This window comes from Penaeus vannamei, chromosome 21, assembly GCF_042767895.1.
Source record: "Penaeus vannamei isolate JL-2024 chromosome 21, ASM4276789v1, whole genome shotgun sequence".
NCBI classification, from domain to species: domain Eukaryota; kingdom Metazoa; phylum Arthropoda; class Malacostraca; order Decapoda; family Penaeidae; genus Penaeus; species Penaeus vannamei.
The window spans coordinates 41237819-41247818 of NC_091569.1; the positions used below are offsets into that span (position 1 = coordinate 41237819).

General features: G+C 32.9%; 1 protein-coding gene across 1 annotated transcript in view; it reads left to right on the plus strand.

Moving 5' to 3' along the window:
- The window catches only part of LOC113808647 (uncharacterized), a 41435-nt gene that overhangs the window by 11670 nt on the left and 19765 nt on the right, over positions 1-10000 (plus strand). The window contains exon 2 of the mRNA XM_070136329.1: positions 6609-6806. Within this exon, the coding sequence (XP_069992430.1) occupies positions 6609-6806 (198 nt within the window). The remainder of the gene's footprint in view (positions 1-6608; positions 6807-10000) is intronic.

The following is a 10000-nucleotide window of genomic DNA, read 5'->3' on the forward strand; positions in this document are numbered from 1 at the left end:
AACAGCAATAAAGAAAAAAGAAAGAAAAGTAAGAGAAAAAAAGAAGTAAAGAAAAAAAAGTAAAGAAGGAAAAAAGATAGAAGGAAAGAAAAAATACAAAATACAAAAAATGAAATGAATATAAGATCAAAGCGGTTAGTCTCGACCAGGCCACGGAGACAACCGGCTGGAACCTTAATATCCTGTACTTACGGCCGTCCCTGTATAACGGCCAAGGCGGAACCGAAGACCACTCCGACTAGACATTAATATTTGCCTTTGTGCATTCGTCTGTCTGTGTGTAGTCGCTGAAGTGTGTTCCTGCCTGCTTTTGCTATATTTGAGTGCAGTTAAACAATTTCAAAAATGCATACATAAATACATACATATATGCACACACACACAGAGATATACTGTATACATACATACACACACACACACACACACACACACACACACACACACACACACACACACACACACACACATATATATATATATATATATATATATATATATATATATATATATATATATATATATATATATATATATATATATTAGCACTCTTATTCCCGCCGACAAAGTGGCCCAATGCGATCGTCTGCGGCCGCCCACCGCCTCAAAGGAGACCACGCCCACTCTTGCCCAAACAAACAGTTCAACCGATCTGAAAAGCTTTTATTTGCGATCGTTATTCGCCTCCGGGCAATAACTACCGTAATGACGAGTTGACGTAATTACAGCGAAGTGCGCAGAGAGCTCGTATCCGAAACCGATGGTTCGTATTATCGAGGCGTCGATGGCAAAGGGTGTTCGTGCTTGTCTTCCTCGATATTTCTCACGTATACATAAACACACACACGCACGCACATACAATATATACATATGTATGTACATATATATGTATATATATAAACATATATCTATCTATCTTTCTCTTTCTATATATATGTGTATATATATGTATATACATACACATCTATCTATCTGTTTATCTGTCTATCTATCTGTCTATATATATATATATATATATATATATATATATATATATATATATATATATATATATATATATATATATATATATATATGTATACACACACTAACTCGCGCATATGTGCGTGTGTGTTGTTTAGGCGGTTTTTTCCTGTATGTATAAATGATCAATTTGCTTTCGTAGATGAACCTCTCGATGTGCAGAGTCACAAGAAAGTCTAAGCGTAGCACTCTGTCGCCCGAATTTTGTCTTTCTCCGAATTCCTTTGCTGACGTCAAGCGAGCATATCATATTCCTTAAGAAATAGTCAGATCTAAGGCAGAAACTCCCTTCGTGACATGCATGTATTTGTATAAAATTAGGAAAACTGACAGTGTTAAAAGTCCTTAATAATTTCCAATTATTGTAAAGGATGGTTTTCATCGTGTACTTAGGCTCACGATATAGTGAAATGTGACGTGCTTCTACCGTAGAGTTTTCACCGCCGTTGCTCGATTTGTTGCGAATGTCTGACTAGGTTGTGACATATGGGATATCTACCGTGGCAATATTTTTGCCTGCTTGTCTATTATTCGTAAATATCTAGGTGTAAATTAGGGCCGAAGGTCGATCCAAAATAGGTCTTTGGAGAGAAAATTATGATATACTACTTTCTAGTCTATTATGTTTACTTCAAGTCTTTTTACAATGATTTATGATATGATGTACTCGTGCTATTATTGTTTTTATTTTTATCATGCTTTCTATTATTAGTATTGTTATAATAATGATGATAATGATGAAGATAATAACTATGACAATAAGGATGGAAATGATATGATGATGATGATAATGATAATGATAATAATGATAAAAGTAAGAATCTTAATAACCGCAATAATAGCAACAACAAAAATGATAGCAACCATGATAATAATATTGATAATAATCATAATGATGATAATAATGATTTTAATAATAATGATAATGATAATATTAAAAAATAATCATGATGATAACGATAATAATGATAATGAAAGTATTAATGATGAAGATAATGATAATGATAACAATAGTGATAATGATGATAATAGTAATAGTAATAATAGTAATGATAATTATAATGATAACAATAATGGAAATAATAACTCTAGTACTATCAATACTGATAATAGTAATAAGAAAAATGATAATGAGAATATGATAAAAATAATAATGATAACAAAAGTAATGACATTTGCAATAATGATAATGATAATGATGATGATGATGATGATAATAATAATAGTAATAACAATAATAATAATGATAATACTACTACTGATAATTACAATAGTAATAATAACACTGATAACAACGATGATAATGACAATAACAATAATAGTAATAATAATATTGATGACAATATAATGATGATAATAATAATGATAATAAAACAACAATAATGCACACACAGTAACATAAACACACACACACACACACACACATACACATACACACATACACGTACACACACACACACACACACATACACATACACACATACATACATACGCACACACACACCGCTGTACACACACACACACACACACACATACACATACACACATACATACATACGCACACACACCGCCGTACACACACACGCACACACACATAATATGCAAAACATAGCATGATCAAATCCGAAAAGAGTGTGCTCAAAAGTTGCATGTAATATCACAAACCCAATATCCTTTTACATCCCCAAAAGTTCCCTGTTCTCATCATGTAAAGGAAAGTGAACGATTACTAATATCAAAATGTTTTACCTTCATGTCTCTTCGTGTCATGTGATGTTGAAAATAAGTTTGTTTTACCCAATTTGATTCTTTTCGTGTCATGTGATGAAAATAATCACGTTTGTTTTACCTAATATGATTCTTCTTTAAAATCCTGGCTTTCATATATGCATTTCTTGTCTCATATTTACTTAAATGTTGCTTACTTTTCTTGTATTTATTATTCAATTATTTCTTTATATATTCATTCATTCACCTGCCTACATTTCTGCTATGATACACATTGCACAAATGATGGTTATCATTATGTTAAAAATCATAACTAGATCTGTAAAAAAAAAGAGATGGAAAAAAATTCTATTAGGACTTAGCTTATTAGTTCAATTATAAAAGATATATGATAACGATGATAGTGATAATGACAGTGATAATGGTGATAATGATAATGATGGTGAGTGTAACGTTTATTCTAACATTGAAAACAACAAAAACAATAATAGCATCATTAATAGTAATGTTAATGCTAATGACAATAGTATTCATAATGATAATGATGATAATGATAATAATGATGACAATAATTATAATAACGATAATGATGATAAAAGTAATAATAATGATAATGATAAAAAATAATGATAATAACAACAGTGATAATACTACTGACAATAATGATGATAATAATGATAATGATAATAACATTAATAACAATAAAAATAATGATGATGATGATGATGATAAACATAGCAGCAAAACATCCACAAGGACTAGAAAACTAGTATTCATGTTACTAACAACAACAATAAAGATGATAATGATAGTAGCAATAGTAACAATGATAATGATAATGACGATAATGATAGTGGTAATGATAATGATAAAAATGATGAAAATGATAGTAATGATAAAATTGATAATGATGATAATGATAATAATGATCGTAATGATAGTAAGAATAATGATAATAATAACAACAATAATGATAAGAATGATGATGATAACAATGATACTAATAATGATCATAATGATAGTGAAAATAATGATACTGAAAAAAGTAATAAAGAAAATGATGATAATAACAATAACGATGAATGCAATAATAATGATAATGATAATAATAATGATAATGATAATAGTAATAAGGATAATAATAACAATAATGATAATAATAATAATACGACTGTTGATAATAACAATGATAACAATTATAAGTAACAAAAGAAAACTGAAACATTAAAGTAAAAAAACACCCGAAAAATTAGATATCTTTAAAACTATCTCCTCGACAATAACCATGATAACAATTATCATACCGAACATAATAAATCACAAAAATAACACTTGCTCAATGAAAACCCTTACTGGTGTGTTATTTGAGGGTGAAAGATCGCTAGAAAGATTTGTTGTTCTTACTAATCTTGGTGTCGTGTGTTGTAACTTTGGATATAACACAAGAGGAATTTATTATCTTTTTTGAGGCTCAGAAGATTGCAGGAAGAGGGAAGGAGGGAAGAGGAGGAAGAAGAAGAAAGGCAGGAAGAGGAAGGGGAGAGCAGGGGGAAGAAAAACAGGAGGAGAAGGAAGGGGAATAAAAGCAGAAAGAGGAAGGGGAGAGCAGGGGGAAGAAAAACAGGGGGAGGAGGAAGGGGAAGAAAAGCAGAAAGAGGAAGGGGAGAGCAGGGGGAAGAAAAGCAGGAGGAGGAGGAAGGGGAAGAAAAAGAGGAAGAGGAAGTGCAGAACAGCGGGACGAAAAGCAGGAGGAGGAGGAAGGGGAAGAAAAAGAAGAAGAGGAAGTGGAGAACAGGGGGGAAAAGCAGGAAGAGGAAGGGGGAGAGCAGGGGGAAGAAAAGCAGGAGGAGGAGGAAGGGGAAGAAAAACAGAAAGAGGAAGGGGAGAGCAGGGGGAAGCAAAATAGGAAGAGTAAGAGAAGGAGGAGAGCAGGGGGGAAGAAGAAGTAGAAGAAGAACAAAACAGATAATGACACCTATAATGCCTTTCGCTTTGATACCCGTAACCTGTTCTACATGACTTGAAACAAAAAAAGTAAAACGAAAGAAAACAAAAGTATCTAACAAACCCTGATAGCAAATCGACAAGAAAATTTTGCCTCTCCGTCCACTCTTCCTCCTTTATCTTGGATTCTTCGTCTCCCTCCTTCTTACATAACGTTCACACAGGCAGTTACGCCCACCTGAGGCCGCCCACAAGGCCCTCGCCGAGACACCAAACTCAATCAAATTTCACAAGTCAAATATTTTCAAATTCTTGGATTTTTATTTGCCTTAATCTATTTATTTCTTCAAGATTCTGTGAAACACACACGCACGTTTATATATAGCTTGATATGTGTCTATCCATCTATATCTCTAGCTATGTCTATAACTATGTTCATCTATCTATCTGTATCTATACCTATTTATCAATTTATCAACATATACATACATTCATGCATACTTATATATATATATATATATATATATATATATATATATATATATATATATATATATATATATATATATATATATATATATATATATATATATATATATATATATATATATATATATATATATATATATATATATATATATATATATATATATATATATATATATATATATATATATATATATGACAAATGCATGTATACACATATGCGCATATGCATGTCTGTCTGTCTTTTCGTATGTATACCCACACGCATGCATAGACGAACGCGCTGTCAATACCTCTGGCAGGCCTTGCGTCACGGCCTCCCCGTCAGGAGCCGTGACCCACTCGGCTTCCGATAACATTTATGCTGTTATTGATCTTCGTGTGAGTCCACGGGGCGCGTGAATTATGGTGTGTCTGTGTGGGTGTGTGTGGCAGTGTGTCTGTGAATAAATGAGGCTTTGTATAGTTTGGGCGTGAGTGTATTTCTTTTTTTTTTGTTTGTGTGTGTGTTTGGGTGCATGATTTCATAATCTGTGTATGTGGGTTTAGTTTTCCATAATTCCATATTTTTTTCTATTGGTTATAGTTTTCTATAGCTTTCTACAGTTTTCCTTTCTCGTTCTTTTCTTCTCCTCTTTCGCTTTGTGTCTTTCAGGTATAATTCTCAGCTCACCCACGCACCAAGATACCAAGTAGGAAAAGAAAGAAAGGACAGAAAAAACAACAACAAAAGCAAGAAAAGGCATAAACATTTGCCAAACTCCGAATTCCCATCGACGCCTTGATAATACGAACCATCGGTTTCGGATACGAGCTCGTTGCGCACTTCGCTGTAATTACGTCAACCAGTCATTACGGTAGTTATTGCCCGGAGGCGAATAACGACCGCAAATAAAAGCTTTTCAGATCGGTTGAACTCCGAAGCAGCTGTTTGTTTGGGCAAGAGTGGGCGTGGTCTCCTTTGAGGCGGTGGGCGGCCGCAGACGATCGCTTTGGGCCACTTTGTCGGCGGGAATAAGAGTGCTAATTTGGCTTCTGAATTGATATTGGCTGAAGCGAAGCTCGTGAAGTATGCGCGGAAAGCCATCGACGCTTGTTACTTTATGGATGCTACTCTCATGGAATCGCTCGTCGAAAGTTATATATTAATGCACGCACGCACGCACATACACACAACCACACACGCACATACACACAACCACACACGCACATACACCCAACCGCACACGCACAAACACACACACACACAACCGCACACGCACCCACAAACACACACAAAACCACACACGCACAAACACACAAACGCACGTACAAACACACAACCAAACCAAAGAAAGCAAACAAAATCACCCTATTACACAACCAACCCTCACCATCCTCTCTTTCCACCTTCCAAAATCCCCCATCTGAGCCACCCCTTTCCTCCGCAGCTGGCAACACGGGCCCTCTGTTCCAGCTGTCCCCGCACCAGCTGACGAGGAACGGCAGCTTCGTGGAGGGCGAGAGGGTGCTGGCGGGCGCCGAGGCTTCCGTCTGCGTGTGGGCCAAAGTCACCTTCTTCAGGAGACCCTCGGTGGTGCTGGCTCTCGCGCCCACGCAGGCCCCGGAGGACATCCAGCTGAGCTTGGGTGAGATTTTTTTTTTATCTCTCGGGTCTTTTACCTGTTTTCCTTTCATTTTTTTTTCTGTTTTGCTTTCTTTCATTTTTTTCTGGTTTGCTTTCATTTTTTTTCTGTTTTGCTTTCTTTCATTTTTTTTGTTTTGCTTTCTTTCATTTTTTTCTGTTTTGCTTTCTTTCATTTTTTTCTGTTTTGCTTTCTTTCATTTTTTTCTGATTTGCTTTCTTTCATTTTTTTCTGTTTTGCTTTCTTTAATTTTTTTCTGTTTTTCTTTTTATCTTTTTTTATGTTTTTCTTTCTTTATTTTTTTTCTGTTTTGTTTTTTTTTATTTTTTTCTGGTTTGCTTTCTTTCATTTTTTTCTGTTTTGCTTTCTTTCAATTTTTTTTTTGCTTTCTTTCATTTTTTTCTGTTTTGCTTTCTATCTTTTTTTCTGTTTTGCTTTCTTTCATTTTTTTCTGTTTTGCTTTCTTTCATTTTTTTCTGATTTGCTTTTGCTTTCATTTTTTTTCTGTTTTTTTTTCTTTCATTTTTTTCTGTTTTGCTTTCTTTCATTTTTTTCTGTTTTGCTTTCTTTCATTTTTTTCTGTTTTGCTTTCTTTCATTTTTTTCTGTTTTGCTTTCTTTCATTTTTTTCTGTTTTGTTTTCTTTCATTTTTTTCTGTTTTGCTTTCTTTCATTTTTTTTTCTCTTTTGCTTTCTTTTTATTTTTTTCTATTTTGCTTTCTTTCATTTTTTTCTGTTTTGCTTTCTTTCATTTTTTTCTGTTTTGCTTTCTTTCATTTTTTTCTGTTTTGCTTTCTTTCATTTTTTTTGTATTGCTTTGTTTCATTTTTTCTGTTTTGCTTTCATTTTTTTCTGTTTTGCGTTCTTTCATTTTTTTCTGTTTTGCTTTCTTTAATTTTTTATGTTTTGCTTTCTTTAATTTTTTTTCTGTTTTGCTTTCTTTCATTTTTTTTCTGTTTTGCTTTCTTTCCTTTTTTTCTGTTTTGCTTTCTTTCATTTTTTTTGTATTGCTTTCTTTCATTTTTTTCTGTTTTGCTTTCTTTCATTTTTTTCTGTTTTGCTTTCATATTTTTCTGTTTTGCTTTCTTTCACTTTTTTCTGTTTTGCTTTCTTTCATTTTTTTTCTGTTTGTCTTTCATTCATTTTTTTTCTGTTTTTCTTTTTTTCATTTTTTATTGTTTGCTTTTTCTCATTTCTTATTTCTAAATCCCCTATTCCTAGCACCTTTTTTCTTCCTATTCTGTTTCATTTTGTCTTTTCTTCCTCTTTGTGTTATTTTCTCTTTCTCTTCTCTTCTTCTTTCCTTTCTTTTCTATCTTCATATTTCTTCCTTTATTTTGTGTCTTTGTTTTCCTCTTTTTCCTTTTCTCGTTCTTCTTCATTTACTCTTTCTTTCGCATTCTCCATGCTTTGCTTATTTTATCCTTGTTTTTGTTCGTCTTTAGCCATATATTTTTGTTTTCTTTTTCATCATCATCAACTTTTTTCTTGCTTTCCTTTTCTTTTTCCTTTTCGTTTTCTTTGTTTTCCCCTTTTCTTCTTACTCTCTTCTACTTTTTAATTCTCATCTCTTTCCTTTTCCTACTCCTTTCTCTTCTTCTTCCTCCCCCGCCCCTCTTCTCTTCTTTCTACCATTTTCTTAATTACGTTATTATTCGTTTCCTTCTTTTAACGTTTCTTCGTCATCTTCACTATTCTTGTCTCATTTCCTTTGCCTTCATTTACTTGTTTCTGTGTTAATTTAATCATCACTACTAATCTTCAGTATCTTATCTATTTTTTTTCTTCTATCTATCACATCCGTCAATGGTACCTTTTCGGTTCTGGAAAATAGTATAGCATAATCTTAAATTATTTACTCTCCTCTCTTTATTCTCTATTACTTATTCTCATTATTGCAGTTATAACAAATATTCTGCTAATTATCATTGCTATTTTTATCAATAATAATTAGCAAAATATTTGTTATAACTGCAATAATGTTGATAATAATAATGGTTGTTTACATATGATTAATTTCATAGAAGCGTGAAATAGCGCACTTATGCAAATCAAACAAACCATTACCGTAAGACAAATAGACTATTGTTTACCTGGGATGAAGTGTTGTTAGGTGATTTCATATGCCCCGCTGACGTCACGGTTTTATGGTGACGTCACACTGCGAATACGGATGAATAAGGAATGTAATTCTTTGTTAAGCATTAATGGCATCAATGAATCGACCGGAATTCAATATTCTCATCGGGAGAGAAATGAGGAAAGTGGTATTCAAGTCATAATGAGTGATGAGGAGTTAATGTCATGTCATGTCATAGGGGGTCATAGGGTGACGAAGGACGACATTTGGGAACACGTAAGAAAATTCATGTTTCTCACTAAGAAAAAAAGGAAGAAAAGCAAAAATGTAGGAAAATTAGTATTGATATACTCATAAAAGTAATAATCCTATTAGCAATTACTGTAATATGGACAAAAAAATATATTGCTCACAAGTTACTTAGTAACACACACACACACAAATTGTTGTTTGCTAATGCGCTTTTGCACATGAAAAAAAATATACAATTTTCTTATCCGCTTATTTAACTTATTTAATGGTTCAATGGCTGTGGATTAACACCAAAAAGGAGAGGCAGAAATCAAAATTATATCAACATTTACATTAAATTCAGAATCAAAGTTCTGTTTATAATAAAAATTCCACAGCTTTCTGTCTCTAAATTAATATCTCTCTCGCTCATTTTAAATGTATTGACTTATCGAGGGAGAAAAATAGAAGCTAAAACTAATTATCTTTTCAAGGGTAAACCAATCGTTGATTTTTATTCCCATGCAAATTTGACGAGGCAAATCAATTTAATTACCTTAATGATGTTGACACTTCAGTCAAATTATTCCCTTCTTTCTCTATTATCCTTTCTTTCTCAGCGTCTTGTTTGTGTTTATTCCTCCCTTTTTCCTCTCCTCTTAATGATGTTCAAAATAGGAATAAATAAACAGCAAAGCCAGTTGTAATGATAAGGCAGCTGAATAATGGAGGCAGCATGGCAAGTATCGCGATAATACCCGTAATGAGGAAAATACGTAGCAATATAGAACATAAAATAATGAGGAGGATAACAACTATTGGCAGCAATAATAATATCGGCAACAGCAAACTCTGTAATCGTGATTATTACTAAGGTAACTACAGCG